This window comes from Miscanthus floridulus, chromosome 9 (genome assembly GCF_019320115.1).
Source record: "Miscanthus floridulus cultivar M001 chromosome 9, ASM1932011v1, whole genome shotgun sequence".
Lineage (NCBI taxonomy): Eukaryota > Viridiplantae > Streptophyta > Magnoliopsida > Poales > Poaceae > Miscanthus > Miscanthus floridulus.
The window spans coordinates 10,637,444-10,661,832 of NC_089588.1; the positions used below are offsets into that span (position 1 = coordinate 10,637,444).

At 47.8% G+C, this 24,389-nt stretch overlaps 1 protein-coding gene and 1 pseudogene across 2 annotated transcripts; one reads left to right on the top strand and one right to left on the bottom strand.

The window, feature by feature from the left end:
• Position 1: 1 nt before the first annotated feature.
• Positions 2 to 17,375, bottom strand: LOC136483397 (hyphally regulated cell wall protein 3-like). Of its 2 annotated transcripts, none has more exons than XM_066480454.1 (14): positions 17,116 to 17,375; positions 16,556 to 16,655; positions 16,311 to 16,438; positions 15,946 to 16,126; positions 15,748 to 15,857; positions 4,872 to 4,955; positions 4,748 to 4,796; positions 4,562 to 4,653; positions 3,930 to 4,059; positions 3,706 to 3,782; positions 1,986 to 3,613; positions 1,308 to 1,724; positions 490 to 1,228; positions 2 to 378 (listed from the first exon to the last, which is right to left on the bottom strand). In XM_066480454.1, coding segments are annotated over exons 1-13 (3,537 nt in total). In that variant the 5' UTR covers positions 17,118 to 17,375; the 3' UTR covers positions 2 to 378; positions 490 to 689. The 2 variants fall into 2 exon arrangements, with proteins under 2 accessions (XP_066336551.1, XP_066336549.1); XM_066480452.1 differs by having other exon boundaries at positions 15,946 to 16,129.
• On the top strand, positions 17,204 to 24,206 carry LOC136479210 (uncharacterized; annotated as a pseudogene).
• Positions 24,207 to 24,389: the final 183 nt, after the last annotated feature.

A 24,389-nucleotide genomic window follows, 5' to 3' on the forward strand; every position in this document is an offset into this window, starting at 1 on the left:
CTAGCAAATAAACCAGTGCAGTATCGTATATTATTATACCATGGGTAACACTGACAGATTATGACTTTCCTGTAAACCGTCACCTCAATTCCCTTAATTAACATAAACTCAATTCCCTGTGCAAAACGCATGTACTCGCCAGTCAACTACCAAGTTAATACAGCCACCGATCACCAAGTTACTACAAACACCGACCAAAATCATCATGTACAGACACGAGAAATCAAACTGCCATCAAGCCAAGCCCACCTAAGCTTCTGTCACACTACACCACATTATAGACATCTCTCTATCTATTTCAGCTTCAGCTGCTTTGTTCTTCTCGGCACATAATCTTTCTTTTCACTCAAGCTTCTCAAATCACAGAGGAGAATGAACCTGATCATCAACAAATAAACCAAAAGGAAGCTCAGTTTTCAACTTGTTTGTGCACCAGTACATAAAACACCTGCTCTCACTAACAAAAAAAAAACTAAATGGCATGCATACCTGGTAATTTCAAATGGCTGGACCAAAACTCAGGTTCATTTTGATCAATTCCAATAGCAATAAATACTCGTGTACCAGCTCATAAGCACAACACCGTTATCCACCTCATGTATACTATGTGTTGTGCAATCAATTACTTCCACAAAATGCCCCAAGTTAGAACATGTCAGCTCAAAGTCACACATTATCCCAGTAGACAATCACATTCCAAAGGCTCTGTTATAGATATCATTTGAACCCAGCATGTGCAACTTGTTCGCTTCACTTGGATATAATATCCTCGACATGTCTGACATAGGGGTGTTATTCCCTTGTCTCGAATCACTCCACCCATCCCAGTGACCATTTCTAACCTGTGAGTTTCTGGGTTGTTGAGGAATTTGCACATAAGGGGATACAGGACCATGGTTCTGAGCTAAAAATCTGGATACCAGGTAATTATCATTCATATGGTTCAAGCCATCCTGCATAGGGTCTGTGAATCTCAGGTTTTGATGAGACTGCACATTTGGCTGTACATGTAACTGAAACCTTGGATCGCTACTTGCTGGCTGCGACTGTGCTTGAAAAGCAGGAGAATTTTTCATCTCCAGCCCTGAATCGCCAATTCCAGGCATCAGCCCTTTGCCCACAGCCAATATAGCAGGATCATCAAACTCCATATCACTTTCGTGCCTTCCAAACTGAGATTGGTAATGATTACTGTTGCCACCCAAAACAGTATCCCGGAGAAGATTGTCTGTGAAGAACCGCAAAAGGCATGAGAAATCAAACTAGTTATAGGAAAATAAGAAAAAATACTGAGACAGGAAACAAACTTTGGTATGTTGAGCCATATGACTGATTAGACCCATCCTGTGATGAAAATCCAGAAGAAAATGCAGAAGGAAATCTAGAAGGGGGATTAGGGCCATCCTGTGATGGAAGTCCAGAAGAAAATGCAGAAGGGAACCTAGAAGAGGTATTAGGTCCATCCTGAGATGAAAATCCAGAAGAAAATAGAGAAGGCAGTCTAGTAGGGGGCTTAGACACTTCCTGAGCTGAAATTCCAGAAGAAAATGCAGAAGGGAAACTAGGAAGGGGGATAGACCCATCATGAGACGAAATTCCAGAAGGAAACCCAGGAGTGGGGTTCAAACTATCCTGGGATGGAAATGCAGAAGAAAATCCAGGAGGGGGGACTCTTGCTGATGCTGAAAATCCTGGGGGTGCAGATATTTTAGACCTCGATGTACCTGAGAAAGCAAATTCTTCGTAAGCACATAAACTTATCACTGGTAAACATAAAAATCACATAATAAGCACCAACAGATCAACAATCTATTTGCATGAGTCAGAATATCTTTACCAATACTGAATGAAAAATAAGTGCAGCACACAGAAATAAGTTCATTCAATTACAGTACCTATCATTCAATTTTTTTTTTTTTGCGATTTACAGTACCTATCATTCTGCTCAGTCAGGCAAAGTAGTGAAAAGGTATCATAGTACTCACCAGCAGTTGCCATATCTAATACACCAAGAGAGTTGCTATTGGAAAAATCATTTTCCAGAGATTGGAATGCAAGGCCATTCTGGTAAATATTTCCTCGAGAATTCTGGGGCAGCAAACTGAAATTCTGCTCAGTACCAGTACCACAGTTTCTGACAGATGAATCTAACAAGTTTCCTTGGTTATCCTGTCTAGCAAATGAAAATCTGGACTCTTTGCTCCCAGTTCCTGATTTCCATGAAGGCGCAGTGAAATGGACATCATTATTTTCAGATTCCCTAAGCATCCTAACAAAATTGTTAGCAGTCGAATATGAATCATCCCACGGATTAAACTCTGACGACAACATATCAGAAATTATTCTGCTCTCATCCTTATTTACGCTTATGGTCTTGTCAAAACTTCCTATACTATCTGAACCCATTGCTCTATGCTGATGACTTCCTATTCCAGGATGTCCAGAAACATTACCATGTGTATATACAGTCCCTAGCCCATCTTGACCTCCATTTGGCAAGACATAAGTGTTATTTATTGAAGAAGAAAACCCCGTCTGTGAAGCAGCTCTAGTGCCAATCGTCAATGCAGGGTTACTTTCTGTATCATTCCACAACAAATTATCCAATGTACTAGGAAATTGGGCAAATGACGAATATGATGGTTGCTTTGAACCATCCAGTAGTCTACTATGAAGTTTGTCAGTGAGCATTGAAGAATCTACTATATCATTTAAAGGAGTCACACTACAATTTTGCAGCTCTGAACTCCAATCAAGACACTTATCAGAACTATATTGACAAGATAGAATAGTATCCTTATTTTCTGAAGGTAAGACGAGCTCATCAAGATTGATATGAGATTGGTCTTTGTCAAAATTCTGATCCATGGGCACATCAACAGATGTGCATGGCATTACATCTGATTGTTGATTTCCTGCCATACTCTGAATATCATTGTTGCCACCTAAGTTTACTGAAGATATTTGAGCAGATAGCTTCTCCATGTCAGTGTTCCTGGATCCAATATCCTCCAATATTTTCTCCCCAGCAGCATGACTAGATTGGCAGTCTACGACATTTGAAGTAGGGCTTTTGGGAGTAATATTGGTAAATGAGTGGTCACCATCACTCGTACTTACATCTGATTTAGATATTGCTATACTTGATACAAAATCTGAAGGACTTTTGCTGGTAATATTGTTCATTGTTATGTCTTTCTTAGATAAAACCAGTGGCTTAGATGCTGGATGGGTTAGCTCGCCATTTTCATTTGCAACTTGATTTTCATCGCTTCCTTTTGACATCCCATCTGATACTACAATGTCATGGTCATTCCAAGCTGAAGGTATTGTCGAGAAATCTATGTCCAGTGATGATAGAGCTTGTGTTTCCTTTGAAATACCAGGCTTATACGGCTGCAAGGTTTTAGACTCTTTTTCTGACACTTGCTGTCCTTCAGACATTTTTGTTGCTGTACTTGTATCATCATTCCACGAAGAGGGTGTTTTTGTACTGGAAATTACTGAAGAACTTGAAAATGGATTACTCTGTGATTCTGATTTAGGTTTTGTATGAGATTGTGATGATGTCGCCCCAGTAACTGTTGCCCTGGCATTCAAATCACGCTGCCCCCTGCACATAAAAAAGGGGGAAAAATCAGTAACACAGTCCTCAGCTTCAATGCATAGCAAAAAGGTAGCAGAAGACTTTTAGAGGAACCATACCATGAGGCAGCTGGTGGAAGTGTGGACCTCCCAGAACTACTGTTTGGAGGTGAAAGTCTGGGCTGGTTGGTGGTATTCTGCACAGATGGTGGCCAGTTAATGGAGTATGTAAGCCAAAACATGATGAAATATCAGCGATTAAACCTAGACTAGAAAGCAGCATTAAGTTTTAAAAAATGGCACGTCTTCCAATGCACTTTGAATTTTCAGCATAGAGAACATACAAGTGTTCCATTCTTGAATGTATGCTTGGCTGAAACCACCGCACTGTAAGAGAAATCATCTCCTGGAGGAGGCAACACAGTGCCTGTACGTCTTTGTGAAACACTAGATGCCATCTGGGGGACTCTAGTCCTGACAGGAATGTAGAAGAGTGAATGAAAAGTAGCAATTGAAACTATCAAAATTGTTTTAACACAAAGTTCATCAAAGCAGTACTTTAATAATATAATAAAACATCCACATTGAAGCACGCATACTTTTTTCTAAATCAACTTACAAAGAACACCAACAGCTTATACATAATAAAATTTGACAAAGGGATGAGTTCATCAAAGCAACACTTAATATAATACGCATCCACATTGAAGAAGACACATTTTTGTAAATAAACCCACAGAGAACACCAACAGCTTATACATAGTAAGACTTTGCTTGTATGGCTTCAAGGGACTAACTATTATATCCAAAAGTGGAAAATAATTTTTTTTTCAAAAAGGCAATGTGAGTACAAGTAGTTTAGACAGAGAAGGAAAGTGATAGCCAGGACTAGCACATGACTTAGGGCTAAAATGGATAAGGAAGCAGAACAAGAAACTAAGGTTCCACAACATATGTTAAAATAGCTCAGTACTACCTCGTATATGCTGAGATGATCTCATCTTTAGTAAAACTATCCTCCTGACCGCCTACATCATGCAAATAGAGACAATCTGGATTCCCACATGTCTGAGAAAAGACAAGAAACATTCAGGATAAGTGAATAGGGTAGTAGAGTAAGTACCAAGTAAATGAAGATATCAGAACGAAGCAACAATTGTACCATGTTTCGCAGCCATGCATGGCAATACTTCGTGGTACCAAAGCATGCCCTGCAACAGTCAACAACCATTTGAGTTACTATGTTGTGCAAAACTTAAAGAAGAGAACAAAGTATAGAAACTCACCTTAACACTTTCCCTTCCAAGACAAAATTGTGTACAGCTTGAATACACCGGATGGCCTCTTCTTCTTTGGCATAAGTAATATACCTGTACACATTTGACAAGAATCCATCATTGCTTAAGCAAGAGCAGAAATTTTGTATCTAACTCTTACACAAAGAGAACCCTCCCTACCGTCACAAATAAGACGTCCACAGTCAATAACGTATACCTTTGACTGCTAGTTTCCATTGCTTGCAATAATTACAAAGTACAGAAATATCATAACATTATGCAACTACTATTCAAGACAGATATGCTCATTTCATTTTCACATATTCAATCTAACTATGTCAAGAGGTGTTGATGATCAATGTTTAAATACTTAAGACTGCACACAGCGTGTCGGGTATCGATATTAGGGATACCCAAAGCAAGGAAGTTAGCGCCCACGCTGACTTCCACGGATGACTCGAGACGTATTAAAAGGTCTCGCCCGACCCCAAGGCCGCGGGCTCCGTCTCGCCCGACCCCGAGGACGCGGGTTCCGTCTCGCTCTCGCCAAACCCCTTGGGTGCAGGCTTCGTCTCGCCCGACCTCGAGGCCACAGGCTCCGTCTCGCCTGACCCCTTGGGTGCGGGCTCCGTCTCGTCCGACCCTAAGGACGCGGTTTCCGTCTCGCCCAACCTCGAGGACGCAGGTTCCGTCTCGTCCGACGGGGACCCATAACGCCGCCAACCACTCTAGGTCTAAGCGTATGGGCCTGGGTCAAAACTCTGACGCCAGGGAAGAGGCTGGCACGTCTCGATGTAACCCGTGGCCATGACGGGCCATACCTAGGGATTCACATCAAGAACAGTGTCGGGCGTGCCGGTGCTGTTCAGTCTAATCCTCGTACGAACGCTGACAGGCGCGTCAGTTCACCACGACGTCCGCCGGGAGGAGTGGAACGCCATGACTGGCAGATGACGCCTGCGCATGGCGCCAGTGACGAACAGGGCCACGACATGGAGCAGTCCCTGTTGACATCTACAGGATCGGCGGGACCCGCATGAAGGAGAGGAAGGGCCTGGCAACCCTGGAAGCCTTCTCTCTCTCGTTCTTCTCCTTTTCCTGCTCTGTAACCCGCGCTTTCCCTTCGCCTATAAAAGAGGAAGCGGGACGCCCCATGAAAGGGGAGAACTGAACACAAGAGCATGACACGAGCACACGGCTGAGCGGCAAGCGAGCTCTCAGCACCCGTTCACTCCTTCCACCAGAGACTTGGGATCCTCTCCCTCTTTCGCCTGTTTGTAACCCCTACTGCAAACCAAGTGCCGGTAATACGAGCAGTAGCGAACTGGACGTAGGGACGTTCCGCCCGAACCAGTATAAACCCTTGTGTCCTCCGAGCACACCAACCGAGCCAAACGCGCAAATACAAATTTACTCGTCCGTGGTCCGAGAACACCGACATAGCGCAAAAGATCACTTATCTGTGACTCGAGGGAATAACTTGTTGCGACAACGTGCAAATAACACCAATGGTTCTTAAACAGTTTAGGACCATGATTACTATATCCTCAACAAATCAGTAGGTAGCATAATCTCTTTAGGGAAAAACTAATTGGTTCATGTAACAGCATGTACATATAAGGATAGCTAAACCAAGGAGTAACAGCAACATATCAACACATGCAAGAATTATGTAGATAACGTAAAGATGAGGAACAGTGTGTGTTCTAGAAGACTAGAACTCTAATTTCACATGTTCTTTAACAAAGAGACCACTCAAATACAATCCATATTAGACGTGTTGCAAGCATGCAAATTTTAATATACACAGCAATTTCTACACTAGAAAAAAAAAGCACCCTAACTCCATTTTGGTTAATGCCTTAATGACAATCCCTAATTCAGTTATGTTTAATTATAAACAATGCATGTTTCTGGCACATGTACAGCAATGTTGTGACTAGAGTTCGAACAAGTGATGGAGACACGGATGACTTCCCGATTAGGATAGGACTACATCAAGGGTCAGCTTTGAGCCCTTATTTGTTTGCTTTAGTGATGGATGAGGTCACAAGGGACATACAAGGGGACATCCCTTGGTGTATGCTTTTCGCGGACGATGTAGTGCTAGTTGATGAAAGCCGGACAGGAGTGAATCAGAAACTGGAGTTATGGCGGGAGACTTTGGAGTCCAAAGGTTTTAGACTTAGTAGAACTAAAACTGAGTATATGAGATGTGACTTCGGCACTACTACTCGGGAGGAGGAAGATGTTAGTTTGGAAGGTAAGTAGTGCCTAGGAAGGATACCTTTCGATATTTAGGATCAATGCTACAGAGGGACGGGGATATTGATGAAGATGTTAGCCATAGAATCAAAGCAGGGTGGATGAAGTGGCGGCAAGCGTCTGGTGTCCTATGTGACAAAAGGGTACCACAGAAGCTAAAAGGCAAGTTTTATAGGACGGCGATTAGACCTGCTATGTTGTATGGTGCAGAATGTTGGCCTACGAAAAGACGACATATTCAACAGCTAAGTGTCGCGGAAATGCGTATGTTGCGTTGGATTTGCGGTCATACAAGAAGGGATCGAGTTCGGAACGATGATATACGTGAGAGATTAGGGGTAGCGCCAATTGAAGAAAAGCTTGTCCAACACCGGTTGAGATGGTTTGGACATGTGCAACGGAGACCTCCAGATGCACCGGTGCGTAGTAGAATCCTAAGTCAGGATGGTAACGTGAAGAGAGGCAGAGGAAGACCGAAGTTGACTTGGATAGAGGCAATAAAAGGAGACTTGAAAGGTTGAAATATACCCAAAGACTTAGCCTTAGATAGGAGTGCTTGGAAGACAGCTATTCACGTGCCTGAACCTTGATTGCTTCTGTTGGGTTTCAACTCTAGCCTACCCCAACTTGTTTAGGACTTAAAGGCTTTGTTGTTGTTGTTGTTGTTGCTGCATGTTTCTGGCATAACACATTTTCTCTTCTTTTCTTCTTTTTGAGGCATGCATAACACAGTTTCAGAATACATCCAGACACTTCCTTGGGATTTCCAAGAGAAATCACCCAGAAACAAAAAAGCACATCCTAGGAAAACAATATAAAGTACTCAACAACAACAACAACAACATAGTCTTTCAGTCCCAAGCAAGTTGAGGTAGGCTAGAGTTGAAACACACCAAGAGTTCCAAGTCACGGTTCAGGCACTTCAATAGCTGCTTTCCAAGCACTCCTATTCAAACATAGATCTCTAGATATATCCCAAGCTTTCAAATATCTTTTTATTGCCTCCCCCCATGTCAATTTCGGTCTTCCTCTACCTCTCCTCGTATTATTAGCTTGGCTTAGGACTCCACAATGCACTGGTGCCTCTGGAGATCTCCTTTGAACATGGCCAAACCACTTCAACCGATGCTGGACAAGCTTTTCTTCAATTGGTGCTACCCCTAGGCGGTCACGTATATCATCGTTCCGAATTCGGTCCATTCTTGTGTGACCACAAATCCATCGCAACATACGCATTTCTGCAACACTCAGTTGTTGAACATGTCGAATCTTTGTAGGCTAACATTCTGCTCCATACAACATAGCCGGTCTAATCGCTGTTCTATAAAACTTGCCTTTTAGCTTCTGTGGTACCCTCTTGTCACAGAGAATGCTAGAAGCTTGCCGCCACTTGATCCACACTACTTTGATTCTATGGCTAACGTCCGCATCAATATCTCCATCCCTCTGTAGGATCGATCCCAGATACTGAAAGGTATCCTTCTTAGGCACTACTTGACCTTCCAAACTCACATCTCCCTCCTCCTGTGCAGCTCCGCCAAAGTCGCATCTCATGTATTCAGTTTTAGTTCTGCTCAATCTAAAACCTTTAGACTCAAGGATCTGCCGCCATAACTCTAGTTTTCTATTTACTCAAGGATCTGTCGCCATAACATACACCAAGGGATATCCCCTTGTATGTTCCTGGTAACCTCATCCATTACCAAGGCAAAGAGATACGGGCTTAAGGCTGACCCTTGATGAAGTCCAATTTTAATCGGGAAGTAATCTGTATTACCATCGTTTGTTCGAACACTAGTCACAACATTGTTGTACATGTCCTTGATGAGGGTTACGTACTTTGATGGGACTTTATGTTTGTCCAAAGCCCACCACATAATATTTATATCTTGTTCTAACCGCTGTGTCCACTAACTCTCTTAACTTACCCGTAAGGGACCCTACATTCCAGCTACCTAAACGGATCATAGTTGGCTCGACTAGCTTCCTTACCCTTCGCACCCGCCGAGGTAGGTGTGAGACCCTTGCTCATTTTGCACCACACCCGAGCACCGATGTGGCACGCCACTAAGGATGCGATGACCTAATCCTTGCTCACTTGACATCGTGCCCAGATCGCGACACGGCGCGTCACGGGGGTGACGACCCGACCCTTGCTCATTTAACACCATACCCGGGTTCCAACATGGCGCGTCGCTAAGAGGGTTACGCCCCAACGGGATTCTTTTGGGTTTCATCTCCATAAAAGTGGCTAAGTTTTTACATTGGCTCGCCACACCTAACACAACCCTCCTCCTTTACCAGGGTTTAGGACCTGCTATGCTGAGACACAAAAAACGCCCCACCATACACTTTATTAAGAGATGAGTTTCATCTATATCTGCACATGCAGGATTGGGTTCTGAGCTTAGCCCAGAAACAGATACCTTGCATCTATATGATTTTTTGAATTTCACGCCAATAATACAATACATATCCTAATGTTGGCCATGAGGATACAAATGTTACTTTCAAGCAGTTATGCAAATCCGTAAATCACACTGCTAAGTAATTCAGATTAAACTTAAATGACTGAGCTACTTGCAAGGATATGGACATAATATCACATTTTCACCGAGATCACTAGAAAACCACATAATAACAAGATTGAAGTCTGAATTTACTTTCTTATAATACCAATGGTCCAGTATTACAAGGAAGCATTAGAAACTTGAAACATAAGATTGCATAGAAAGTGGATAATTATTTGATATACCATTAGGCTAATTGACCAGTACTGAAAGTAGAAATCTAACTGTATATGAAGTATGAACAGATCATGTGTTAGTCGCTGAATTCTCACTCTTGGTAGTAGCAGAATTCTTACTCTCATCGAGAGAGGATGACACTAGGAGTTGGGGCAATTTCCTGGTTTATTTCTCACACAAACTCACACAAATGCCATGCCAACCCGAGGGGTTAGAGATACATATTTATAGGCTGCTAGCCAGCCAAGCATATGCCAAGATGCTAGTCTAAGATGTTGTCCTCTAGATGCTAGTCTAAGATGCTGTCCTAGATGTTGTCCTATGCTGTCCTAAAAACAGACCATGCAGCCACAAAGACCATATGACCAGCACAGCCCCACAAAGACCAGCACATGAGACTTATCCCATCATTCTCCCCCTAAGTCTTGTGCGTCGTCTTGTGGGAAAGTTGAACCATCCCGGTCCTAGAGCAGAGCTCAAGGAACTTGATCCTCCCAAGGGGCTTGGTGAGCAGGTCCGCAAGCTGGTCCTTGGTGTTGATGTAGCTCGCCTTGATGCACCCTTCCTCCAAACAGCCTCGGATGAAGTGGTACCTCACCCGGATGTGCTTGCTGCGTTCATGGAAGACGGGGTTCTTTGCCAGGGCCAGAGCGGACTTGCTGTCCACCCTGAGCTCCACCGCTCTAGTGTCTCTGCCGAGGAGATCAAGCAGTCGAGCGAGCCAGAGCGCTTAAGTCGAAGCGGTGGAGGCCGCTATGTACTCGGCCTCGCAGCTGGACAGGGCCACCACCTGCTGCTTGACCGACTGCCAGCTAACGAGGCACTTGCCGAGGAAGAAGAGGATCCCGCTCGTGCTCTTGCTGGTGTCGATGTCGCCGGCGTGGTCGCTGTCGCTATACCCGACGAAGTGTGCCGCCCCAGGGCACCTAGGGTAGCAGAGGTCGTGGTCGAGAGTCCCCGCAACGTAGCGGATGATCCTCTTCACAGCCTGCTGGTGCTCCGTTGTCGGTCGCTGCATGAACTGACTAACGTAGCCGACGGAGAATGCCAAGTTCGGCCGTGTGTGGGCGAGGTAGCGAAGGCTCCCCACAAGACGCTGGTAGTGCGTAGCGTCCACCTCCTCCGTCGTGCTGTCGCGGCTCAGCTTCAGCCTCTCCTCCATCGGAGTGAGAGCTGGGTTGCAGTCGGTGAGCCCAGCTAGCTCAACGACGCGCTTGGCATAGGCTGTCTATCGAAGCGTGATCCCGGAGTCATCCTGGTGCACCTCGATTCCCAGGTAGAAAGAGAGAGGCCCCAGGTCACTCATCTGAAAGGTGACCTTCATCTCTTCCTTGAATGCCGCCACCTCCGCATCCTTGGTGCCGGTGATCACCAAGTCGTCAACGTAGACACCCACCAGCAGGGCATTTCCTCCACTGCCCCGTCGGTAGATGGCCGCCTCGTGCGGGCTTTGCTCGAAGCCCATCCCCTTTAGCGTGGAATCCAGCTTGGCATTCCACGCCCTCGGTGCCTGCCGCAAGCCATAGAGGGCCTTGCGCAGGCGGAGCACCATGCCCTCCTTACCGGGGATCGCAAGTCCCGGTGGCTGGTGCACGTAGACCTCCTCCTTCAAGTCGCCGTTAAAGAACGCCGACTTGACGTCCATGTGATGAACACGCCAGCCCTCCTGGGCAGCTAGCGCAAGGAGGAGTCGCACGGACTCCATCCGTGCCACGGGAGCGAAGGCGTCGTCGAAGTCGAACCCCTTCTGCTGCACGAAACCTCGTGCCACCAAGCGAGCCTTGTGCTTGACGATGGCGCCGGCTTCATCCCTCTTCAGCTTGTACACCCACTTAAGGGTGATCGCGCGGTGACCACGAGGAAGGTCAGCAAGCTCCCAGGTGCGGTTCTTCTCGACCGCATCCATCTCCAACTGCATCGCGGCGCGCCATGCCGCGTGTCTCTCGGCCTCTGCAAACGACCGAGGCTCGCCGTCTTCACACGCAAGGTGCAACTGCGCCTCCAGGTCGTGAGGCACCAGTCCCGGCACCGGTTGGTCGCCGAGAAGGTTCTCTCCATCATACGGTACCGCAACGGCTCGCCGTCGTGGTACACGTCGATGCCCTCCTCGTCGTGAGAGAGCGGAGTAGCGAGTCCAACCGGGCTGTGCTCGACACGAGCTGGTGTTGAAGTAGACGCGCCCGGAGAGGTGCCTGTCGGTGCTGGAGTGCGTGGCGATGCCGGCTGTGGTGGAGCCAGCGAATAACTCATCGCAGCCGGGGTCCTGGCTGGAGAGCGTGGTGTTGTCGCAGTAGCAGGCGCCGGGGTCGGTGGAGGCTCGGGGACTGGGGTAGACGCGCTCGCCGAAGAAGAGCTGCCTACTCCCCCAGCTCCCTCGAAGTGGACGTACTCGACAGTGAAGTCGTCGTACGTCGGAGCCGAGCCGTCGTCCACCGCCTTGTCCCACGCCGATCCTCGCCCTTCGTCGAACACAACGTCGCGCGCCGTGCGCACACGCTGTGTCTTTGGGTCGAGGATGCGGTAGGCCTTCGAGCCCTCCGCGTAGCCGATGAACACTCCCGGAGTGCTCCTGTCGTCGAGCTTGCTGATGTGGCCAAGCTCCTTGGCGAACGCGAGGCAGCCGAATACCCGCAAGTGGGAGACCGCCGGCTTGCGCCCTTGCCAAGCCTCGTACGACGTCCTGCCATCGAGCGCCTTGGTAGGCGAGCGGTTGAGGATGTAGACGGCCGACACCACCGCCTCTCCCCAGAAGACAGCCGGCATCCCCCTCTGCTTGAGAAGGGCCCGAGCCATCCCCACAACCATCTGGTTGCGCCGCTCGACGACGCCGTTCAGCTGCGGGCTGTACGGCGCGGAGTAGTGGCGCTGAATGCCCTCATCAGCGCAGTACGACGCGAATTCAGCCGCCGTGAATTCGCCGCCGTTGTCGGTGCGCAGCACGCGCAGCTTGCGGCCGCACTCCGCCTCCGCAGCAGCCTGCGCGCGCCTGACGGCGTCCGCAGCCTCTCCCTTGCCGCCGAGGACCATCACCCACATGTAGCGGGAGAGGTCGTCGACGAGCAGCAGGAAGTAGCGTCGTCCTCCCAGTGTGGCCGGTGTCACCGGGCCACACAAGTCCCCGTGCACAAGCTCCAGCCTCTCCTAGGCTCGAAAGCTCGCCCGCTGGGGAAAGGGGAGTCGCCTCTGCTTCGTCAACACGCAGACGTCGCAGAGCTGCTCCACATGGTCGAGGCACGGCAGGCCTCGCACCATCTCCGTGGCACTGAGCCGCTTCAGGGCCTCGAAGTGAAGGTGCCTGAAACGATCGTGCCACTGCCACGCCTCGTCGTCCCGACGAGCAGCGAGGCAGAGGGGTTGTGCCACCTGCACGTTAAGGACGTAGAGTCGATTTGCGCTTCTGGATACCTTGGCAAGAAGGCGACGACGGCGATCCCAAATCCTCATGACTCCATCCTCAACCACCACGTGCGAACCGTTCTCATCCAGCTGTCCCAAACTGATGATGGAGTTCCTCAACGCGGGGATGTAGTAGACTCCGGTGAGCAGCCTGTGCTCACCAGACACGGCGGTGACGGAGCCGACGCCCTTGATCTCCACGCCGGAGGCATCCCCAAACTTGACGGAGCCTCGGACGCTAGAGTCAAGCTCGGTGAAGAACTCCCGTCGACCGGTCATGTGATGGGTGGCGCCGGTGTCGAGGCACCACCCATCAGTCTTGTCATTGCCGGAGCTGTCGCCGATGAGGGCGTGTGCTTTTGGCTCATCAAGGTGGAGGAGAGCCGCTGCGGCCGGTGCCGCTGGAGGTAGCTCGATGCTTGCATGTGCCATGAACAAAGCCGGCTCCTCCTCCGCCTGTGCGACGTGGGCCTGGCCGCATCGTGGCTGTCGACAGTCCTTGGCCCAATGGCCAAGCTGGCCGCAGTTGCGGTAGGCGTCGTCTCGTGCCGGCTTGTGCTTGCCGGCGGCGCCGCCCTGGGCGCCTCTGCGGGCATCACCCTCGGCACGTCCTCGCGCCCCGGCCTGGGCGTCTCTGCGCGCCTTACGCGGCTTGCCGCGCTTGCGGCCGCCTGTCACGGAAGAAGGCTCCCCCTTCTTCCGGTCACCTTGGCAGGCATCCCACTGCTCTCGAGTGAGAAGGAGCTTCCCGCCAGTGGTGATGGGCCCCGAGAGACTGTGGCTCATCGCTGTCGAGGACCTTGAGGCGACCTATCGCCTCCTCGATTGACATCGTGGAGAGATCTAGCAGAGACTCGATCGAGCGGGCCATCTGCTTGTACTTCTCGGGGACACATCGGAAGAGCTTTTTGACAGCTCTCTCCTCGCCGTAGGTGTCATCGCCGAACTGCACCATCTTCTGTAGCAGAGTGTTGAGACGGAGAGCAAAGTCATCAACATCCTCACCTGGCTTGAAGGCCAGGTTCTCCCACTCCTTGCGAAGTGCCTGCAGTGTGGACTTGCGGGCGCGGTCGCTGCCGATGCGTGCGGCAGCGATGGCGTCCCAAGCCTCCTTGGCAGTCCGCTTGCTGGTAAGCGAGAACTGCATCTCGGGCGGGACTGCAGCGATGAGGGCATCCAGCGCCCGTCGATCTAGATCGTAGTCGACGTCGACGTACCGGACTGCCTCCCACATGTGTCGCACCTGGAGCTTTACCCTCATCACCGCAGCCCACTCGACGTAGTTGGTCTTGGTGAGGGTAGGCCACCCACCGCCAGGACCGACGTCCCTGACAACAGCCTGGAGCCCGTGGTAACCACGGTACCGATCCGGGGAGAGAGAGCCGCGCTGCCTGTGAAGGCCACGCTCTCCATCGACCCGTCGGTACCGATCCGGGGAGAGAGAGCCACGCTGCCTGTGAAGGCCGCGCTCTCCATCGACCCGTCCGCCACCGCCGTGCGCGCCTCCTCCAGGAGCGCCACCGCCGTGCGCGCCTCCTCCAGGAGCACCACCGCCGTGCGCGCCTTCTCCAGGAGCGCCGTCGGCGCGTCCGCGCCTGTCTAGGCTGCCGCCGCGCTAGTGGGCGTGCGCAGCTGCCCACTGCGCCGCCCGCGCTCGCGCTGCCTCCCTTCCCAACAGCTTGAGGTCAGCGTCGGCGGTGTCGTCAGCAGAAACGGAGCTACTGATGCTGCCGCGCAGAGCCTCGACCTCCGCCGCCGCCGCCGCTTCCGCCTCCGCTCTGGCTGCTGCCAGCCTCGACGCCCTTGCCGCCGCCGCAGCGGTCTCTGCCACCGCTCGCTCGCGTTCCTCTGCCGCGGCAAGTTCGGCCTCCTGCCGACGCCGCGTGCTCGAGGCGACCGAGCGCTGAGACTGCCCTGCGGACATGACGCGCTACCAGGGGGCTGCTGCGTGGGGAGAGGGCTGCTTCAGACGAGCTGCTGCTCGTTTGCGCAGAGGGAGATGAGTGAGCAGGAGAGGTCGGAGCTGCTGCTGCTCCTAGCTGGGGCTGTTGCGAGGCTAGAAAAGAAGATGAGCAGGAGATGCTCAGGCTACAAGATAATACGGCTCTGATACCACTTGTTAGTCGCTGAATTCTCACTCTTAGTAGTAGCAGAATTCTTACTCTCATCGAGAGAGGGTGACACTAGGAGTTGGGGTAATTTTCTGGTTTATTTCTCACACAAACTCACACAAATGTCATGCCAACCCGAGAGGTTGGGGATACATATTTATAGGCTGCTAGTTAGCCAAGCATATGCCAAGATGCTAGTCTAAGATGCTATCCTCTAGATGCTAGTCTAAGATGCTGTCCTATGCTATCCTAAAAACAGACCATGCAGCCACAAAGACCATGTGACCAGCACAGCCCCACAAAGACCAGCACATGAGACTTATCCCATCATCATGCATGTACAACGTACGGTTCAGAGAGACATACACACTAATATTGCTGTTTGCTGATGCCTGAGAGGGAGGCCCAGTCGGACGGGAAACTGAAACCTTCAAAACTTTCCCATATTGACCAAAGTATTCCCTGCGCTCAAGTACCTAAACAAGAAATAATAGTAGAGTTGGTATGAGAAGTAAAATTTAAACATATGACACACAACTTGGACAAATCTGGATGTGAACTCACGCTCTCATTGCATAAATGCGCAGGTAGCCCAATTATGTACACCAGATTTCTCTGGATAACCCTGACACTAGCCAGATGTTTCTTAGATTCTACGGTTGACATTGCTGTTGGTGGTGGTGCTGCCTTTGGCTTAACCTTTTGGGTCTTGTGCTTCTTCTCTGCATTTTTCTCTGCCGCTGTCCTGCTTCCATCATCAATGTAAAGGTAAGTTTGAGATACCTAGTGGCAAGGTCAGCTTTCACAGATGGCTCTACCTATTCTTATTTCCCATGATATATAAAAGGGTAATCAATCGCAAATATTGTCGTCAGTATGTTGAAGTAAAACAGAAATTGATTGTTAAGAAGAGAAGCATTGTGACAGACCTGTCACAAGTGGCAGCCATCTTGACGATCCTGTCCTTGTCATAGCGTGTGCGGCATGCAGGGCAGCGGCCCTCTGTTTCCTCCTTCTCAGCCATGTCTATGATGTGGTGCCAGCACCAAACACAAATCTGCAGAGTTAAGTGGCAGTTATTATTAGATGATGGTGCACAGCACAGGCAAGGCGGGCTGCAATCTGATTGATATGATAGGATAGGATACGGTAGGAGGAGGATCCGTAGACATACATCGTAGCCGCATTTGCATGGCTTGAGCTGCTGGTCAGTGATGTCCATCTCCTCGGCACAGAGCGGGCAGGTGCGGTCGCCATCGTCGCTCATGGTCGTCCTGGTGGATTGGAAGTCAGCCAGCGTGAGGAGAAACAACCACCCAAGTCCCAAGTATTATGCATGTGGAAGAATAAGAAGACGGCCCAGACTCGAACAGATAAGACATGAATCAATCAATCCTTAAGGTACAGTATCAGGAACTTGAGATCCCAAATATCGGGGCACTTCACAGGATAAACTGATACATGGGAGACTGATTGAAGTGTAGAAGACACAGAGGGCATCGAACGTTGCCCGATTCTAACAAATCAGCCATCCAACTTTAAATCTATCGGCAGAAACATATGACAGTCCTAAATTCCACCGGATTGCTCTGCTACGGGGATACACGACGGAGTAATATTAACAACAGCAATGATGATTACAGAAGAAGAGGACGGGGCGGCGAAATCGCCATGAGATTGTAGTGAATCGAGCCAAAAAGAGGAAGTGGAGTAGCGGGAAGGAGAGGAACTCACATTGGAGGGCGGGCCGGGGGTCTCCGATTGCACGATTCGCGGGAGCGGCAGGGAACCCTAGAGGGAGAGGGAGGAGTGGGCGATTGAGATGGCGACGGCGGCGGCGGCGGGATCAAGCAGGAGAGCGAGCGGATTCAAGGTCGGATGGCTGGGCTCCGACTTGTTCCTTGTGGTTGGGGTGCGCGGGCGCTGTGGACACGGAGGAGGAGGAGGGGGGCGATGCGGTGTGCCTACGATGTGCCTCTGCCTGCGCCTGCCGGGTGTGGAGGAAGAAGGGAGGGAGGGACACAGGGCTGCGCCTGCGTGGTGGGATCCTCTGTGGCCTTCCTTCGCTGTGCACCACCGCATTCATCCTTCCACCTTCCTCCGCTACAGTTCTTTTACATGGTCACATTCCATACACATGGTTATTACTTGTTATTACAGTTAAAAATTAGCCTAAATTAGCTATGATCCGATAGCTAGTTTGCTAACAACTAGTTGAAAACTTAGCTAGAAAGACTAAGCTAACTTTGGCTAAATTTTAGCTAGCTAGCAATTATCTTATCCCTTGTATCCAAAGCCCTAACACTGATTCAAACATAATGATATGGTAGATCATAAGACGAAGCCCACTAAAATCTTGCTCATATATGAACGAGATGAACAGGATGATAAAGATACAATGCCAAAAATAATGGAGAGGACACATGAGAGCAGAGCCGGCAACAATGGCGACTCTTTGCCCTAGGTAGTTGGAAGATATGGTAAGACGAAGAAGAAGATGATGTTAGGACCACACATGTTCGGATGGAGATTATTGGCATCATGATATCTTGACATTGGAGATTGTTATTGGATCCTTGATGGCTCTCTTAGATCCAATGGTAAATTGTTGACGACCAAAAGTAGCTAAAATACGAAGGAGGACTTCATGGCAATGTTCTTGGTAGTAAAGCAATAGAAAAAGGTATTTGGATCATTGAATTTGGATTGGAGATTGTTATTGGATCCTTGATGGCTCTCTTAGATCCAATGGTAAATTGTTGACAACCAAAAGTAGCTAAAATACGAAGAGGACTTCATGGCAATGTTCTTGGTAGTAAATCAATAGAAAAAGGTATTTGGATAATTGAATTTGGAGTTTGGAAAGCAAAAAGGGAAAAGGAGCAGCACCCAGGCCTAGAAAACCGGCATGGCTGGCTTCCTGCCGAGGCTACCCTACCGCCTATGCCTGGCCTAACAAAATTGGCCTGGTTTTCTTATCCCGGCCCGAACTAATTTGTTTCCAAATCGGTTTTGGATCTATTTTTGGTACGATTTGGACTTGTTTTCTACTGAGATAGGACCACCCCATCTATATAAACAAGAGGATCAGGGCCATTTGAGGGAACCAACATCCAATTGACTTTTTTACATCTACTAGCAAATGTTTGCCCGTGCATTGTAACAGGAGAAAATTTAAACGGGTACTAAGACATGCGAGAACATCTCAAATGACAACTCAAGTGAAGTGTTCTTCCTAGCCAAATTGTATGCATGTCTTTCTTGACACGCCAATCAAATAAATTTTCTATTTCTTCCATTATTGTCAACTTCCAAGGATTGTTCCCGGGGATGATAGTTGACATCAATGGCATTGCCACATGATGTGCTTAGCACAGCCGGTTTACCACCTTAAGGACCTTCTAGTCATTTGAAAAAGTTGCCTATGTCATGCTAATGGTTAATTTCATTAATTCTCCTCCTCTTCATGTACTAACAGATTGTTATGGTGTTGGATCACTGTTGTAAGGTGCTCTTTTGATCAGGGCAGGCAATGACAATGCTAGTGCCAATAGTTAGGGATACAAATATTTGTTTGGTTGGTGGGGTGACGTATGAGGGGACAATGCTATAGGGCGTCAATACTGGTGCTTTGATTTTTCTTGACTCCACGAGCGTGAAGGGATCTAATAGCGCTTAGAGGGGGTATAGGGGAGCAGTGTTCTATAAGGCTAGATCAGTCCATGGTGTGATTTTTTACAAGCTGAGCCATCCAAGGGCAAACAAACATTATGACTGCAACAGCTGGTTCAAATAGACAAACCAAACATCTTCCATGTTGTTATGTAGGAAAAGATTTATTACACAACATGAGGATTGCCTTAACGTGATGGTATGAAAGTTTTATCTTGTTCATGAGATCTTTGTTCAAAGTCTGATTTGATATGGTATTATCTTTTTATATATTATTTTACTACACATTGTGCTCTAAGAGTAGGAGTTGGAGTTCCAAGTGCACGAGGGTATAGAATACCGAGTCGAAAAAGAGAAAGAAAAAATGGACTCTAGCTCACGATGAACAGAATGGGTATAGAATACCGAGTCAAAAAAAAGAATCTAGCTCGTGGTAAACAGAATAGGAGCACGAGGGAACATAATATATACCGAGTCAAAAAAGAAAAAGGAAACATAATCATGGTCACATTAAATAAAATAGAAAAAAGGAAAAAAAAGATATAGAAGTAAGACAAGATTTTTTCTAACCCGAATCGAAAAAAAAGAAAAAGGAGAAAATATAATCCTGGTCACGTTAAACAAAATAGGAAAAAGGGAAAAAGATATAGAAGTAAGATAAAATTTTGTCTAGGCTTTATGATACAAGGTAGCGGAACTATATGATCCATGGATCCAAATCCCAACAAAACTTCATCTTCATCTTCTTCATCACTTGAACTCTCATACTCAAGTCTTGCTTTGCCCTTATCTTGACTAGCTTTGAATGCTAAATCTTTTTCTTTCTTCTTAGTAGAGGATGAGCCATCTTGAGGTGTGATGTGCATGTACATCTCATGAGCATTGATCTTTTCCAAGATTTGTGTCGGTGTAGCAGTGGAAAGATTACCTTGATGTAGCACGGTCATAATATGCCCATATTTGTCAATGGGAAGGACACTCAAGATCTTTCTCACAACGTCGGATGGTGACATTTGAGTAAGTCCAAGCCCATTGACTTCCTCTACAAGAACATTCAAACGTGAATACATTTCATTAGCACATTCTTTAGGAAGCATTTCAAAAGAGTTGAGCTTTTTCATGACAAGATGATAGCGTTCCTCACGCTCACTCTTTGTTCCCTCATGGAGCGCACAAACGTCTGACCATAGTGCATGGGCATCTTTGTGGTTCTTTACACGGTTGAACACATCTTTGCAAAGGCCTCTAAAGATGGTGTTGTGAGCCTTTGTATTCCATTTTTCATAGTTCACTTCATCGCCTTGAAGTTGTGCAGGATTCCTAGGTCTTGGGAAGCCATGTGAGGCGGCTCTAAGTATTCTAACGTCTAGAGCTTCTAGGTACGCCTCCATGCGAATTTTTCAATATGGAAAATCATCCCCCTCGAAGATAGGAGGGGGTACATCCCCGTGAGACATCTTGCTCTAAGCAGTTAAGCTTAAAAACGTGAGCACGAGGCTTCGATACCAATTGAAAGGATCAAGATGCCCAAGAGGGAGGGGTGAATTGGGCTAATTCTAAATTTTCTTGCAATAATTAAATCATATGGTTAGCCCAATTAACCCCTTGTGCTTAGAAAGTGTTTCTAATGTTCTATCGCACAAATAGACTTGCAACCTAAGTTCCAATCATACTCTAGCATGGCAATTCTAGGAATATAAATGACAAGAATTGAATTGCTCAAAGTAATATTCAAAGTAAATGCTCAAAGTAAAGAGAGGAGAGGAAACGCGGTGATGTTTTGCCGAGGTATCGGAGAGTCGCCACTCCCCACTAGTCCTCATTGGAGCACCCGCGCAAGGGTGTAGCTCCCTCTTGATCCGCGCAAGGATCAAGTGCTCTCTACGGGTTGATTCTTTGGCACTCCGTCGCGGTGAATCACCCACAACCACTCACAAATTGAGTTGGGTCATCCACAAGCTCCGCCGGATGATCACCAAGCTCCCAATCACTACCAAGCCGTCTAGGTGATGGCAATCACCAAGAGTAACAAACATGAACTCTCACTTAACCACGACAAGCCTAATGAGAACGGTGGATGCACACTTTGCTACTCTTGCTTCACTAATGAGGCTTCTCTCTTGGATTCTTAAATCTCAATCACCTCACTAGGACCTTGCTCTTCTTGGCACTCACAAACGTGTTTCTCAGCTGTTGGAATGAGCAAAAGTAACTCCACACACGAGTGGAGCTTCTATTTATAACATGGGTTGAAACACGAACCGTTATGTGCCTCTACGGGGTGACCGGACGCTCCGGTCATGTTGACCGGACGCTCCGGTCAGTTCAACCCGCACACCAATATTTAAGTGTTGACCGGACGCTAGCAGGGTCCGATCACCACTGACCGGACGCGTCCGATCGCAAATATCCCTCACTGAAACCTTACTGTACTCGACCGGACGCTGAACCCCCAGGATCCGGTCAGTACTGACCGGACGCGTCCGGTCACAGAATTCCTTCTCTGGAACCTTATTGGAGTCGACCGGACGCTGGTCCTTAGCATCCGGTCACTCGACCACACAGCGTCCGGTCGTGCCAGACGCAATCTCCTTGGTCAAATGAACTGATTGGACCCTGCGGCCAGCGTCCGGTCGCACCGGAGCCAGCGTCCGGTCAGTATTTGACCCTCCATTCACTTCCAACTCCCGATCATATGTGAATGAAGTTTGCTCCATAGGATCTAAGGGCTTTGTTGGAGCTACTTAGTGCTAGACTTAGCAAGTGTGCACCACACCTAACTCACTATACTCACCTAGGTCAAGCTACCCATCCATACCCCCCTTAATAGTATGGTCAAAGGAAAAAACAAAGTCCTAAACTACTCTGAGTGTCTCTCCAACTCCAATCGACACTTAGAACTAGTCATCCTTAACCTTGTCGTCCATCCTTTAAAAACCAAAACGATTTCTATCGTAGGGGCATGACATCCATGATTGCCCAATCGATCTCTATTATCATGACCTAACTTAATTGCCTCTGCAAAACACACGTTAGTCATAGTAATCTTGTATTGTCATTAATCACCAAAACCCATCTAGGGGCCTAGATGCTTTCACGGGCCTAACGCGCATCAATTATAAATTTACTAGCTGGTGTTTATTCAAAACATCGACAATTAGCTTACGCATTGTGCCTCTTTTATAGTACGGCTTTTCCTATACTCAAATTCAATATAAAAAATAATTTAAACCTTATTTGAGTTTGAAGCCATCTACATTTATAATTGGGGGCACCTCCATTTCGTGTAGCACCCTCGAATATAAATTCCCTGCTTGTTAACTCGATAAATCTCATTAGTTCTCTAATTGCGTGGTCATTATCACCAAAACCCACAGTTAAGGCTTGATTGCACTTTCACTATTGTTATAGGAAAACTCAGCTAAAGTCAAGCATTTGTCCCACTTTTCTGGATAAGAGATGACACAAGCCCTCAACATATCCTCAAGTACCTGATTGACTCTTTCTGTCTGACACTCAGTTTGCGGATGATAAGCTGAACTTCTAAGGAGACGAGTACCAAGATATTTCTGGAGTTGTGCTGCGTCCGCAAGCACTGGTGCTCCATCATCGAAGCCCGGCGCCTCCTCCGCGCTGACCTCCTCCCTCTCCGCCTCGACGCCTTCTTCTGCATCTCCCTCGACCTCATCGACCGGATGACCTATTTCTTCGCACGCCCCTCGACGACGCGCCGAATCCTGGGGGGCAGCCGCCTCGACTTCATACAAGAAGACTACTATGGTATGGAAGTGGAGGATCACTGCAATGGTCTGCTCTTGGTGTGTGAGTGTGACATGGTAGTCAACCCTGCCACACGGCAATGGGCTAACTTGCCTACCTCCCCGGAACCATACATTGGCGACATGCTTGGTGGGGTAAGGGTCTGGGCCGGGACGACGACGGATCAGGATCAGGAGAACGACGACCACCACTTGTTGTATTCAAGCTTTTACCTTGTGTACGATCCCATGGCGGAGTCGCTGCAGCACTTCTAGGTATTTCTTATCCCCTTACTAGCCCGTGATCTGGGCAATCGGGAAAACGTCACCATCGACATTGAGGAGCAAGAATGGCCACCATCGACATTGAGAATCCACGTCTTCTCGTCGAGATGGAGGTGGGAGGAGAGGTTCTGGGTCCGCCAGGGGGAGCCTGCCGGGACCATGGCCGATATGCTGCAATCCGATTGCTGGGACCGCAAGGCCGTATATTTCCGGGGAGCACTCTATGTGCATTGTCAAAATGATTCTATCATGAGGTAACTAACTAACTAGTAGGCATCGACGTTTCATCTAGTATTATTATTATTATTGTTGTTGTATTATTATTATTATTATTATCATCATCATCATCATCATTGTACGACTGCATGCTATATATATGATTCATTATTTGCTCAATCTAGTGCTAATTAAGCACACATGCATATATATTCATGCTTTTTGTAATTAATTAATTGCAGTATAGCCTTGTCCAATGACAAGTACCAAATGATGAAATCTCCAGCAACAGGCGACAAACTTGGTGAGGGTGCTACCTTTTATTTGGGAAAATCAGAGAAAGGGGTACACTCTGCGTTACTTTATTGGGTCGACTGTGGTCGCTGCCCCCAGTTTCGAGTCTGGTTCCTTAAGGAGGAAGAAGAAGAAGAAAATGATCACATTCACATGGAGTGGGTGTTGAAGACTAACATCAGCCTTCCACCGCTGCTTGCAAATAGACGTCCTCTTCTTCACAGCGGCTTTGCTGATGATGAATGGAGGATCATCCGTGACTATAATAACAAGGAGGAAGTACCACCTGTTGCTGCACATGGCGACGACGAGTTTGCTGATGATGATGATGAATGGGACTTTGACAATGCTGATATTGTCCTCGATGAAGCCAAAGATAATAAGCTCACTGAAGCAGACGGGCACTACCCTGTTGATTTCCTCGGATTTCATCCTTACAAAGAGATTGTCTTCTTTTGCGTACCATCTGGGACAATATCTTATAATTTGAATACCTCAAAGTTTCAACAGTTGGGCGGACGTATACATATACCAGTGGGCATGAGAACCTGTTTCCCATACACGCCATGTTGGATAAGGGGATTATTTGAAAACAGTTGATATAAGTGGCCTGTATCGAATATATTTAGACTCTGTTTATTTGGAGATAAGCATGTAAGGGATGTTGACCCCCCGGCACTTGCTTATAAGTATGCATGTAATAATCAGAGTGCACATACATCTTCAACTTTATTTTGTCTAATAAATTATCTTTTGGTCATGCATATTTTGCTTTCATTTTTA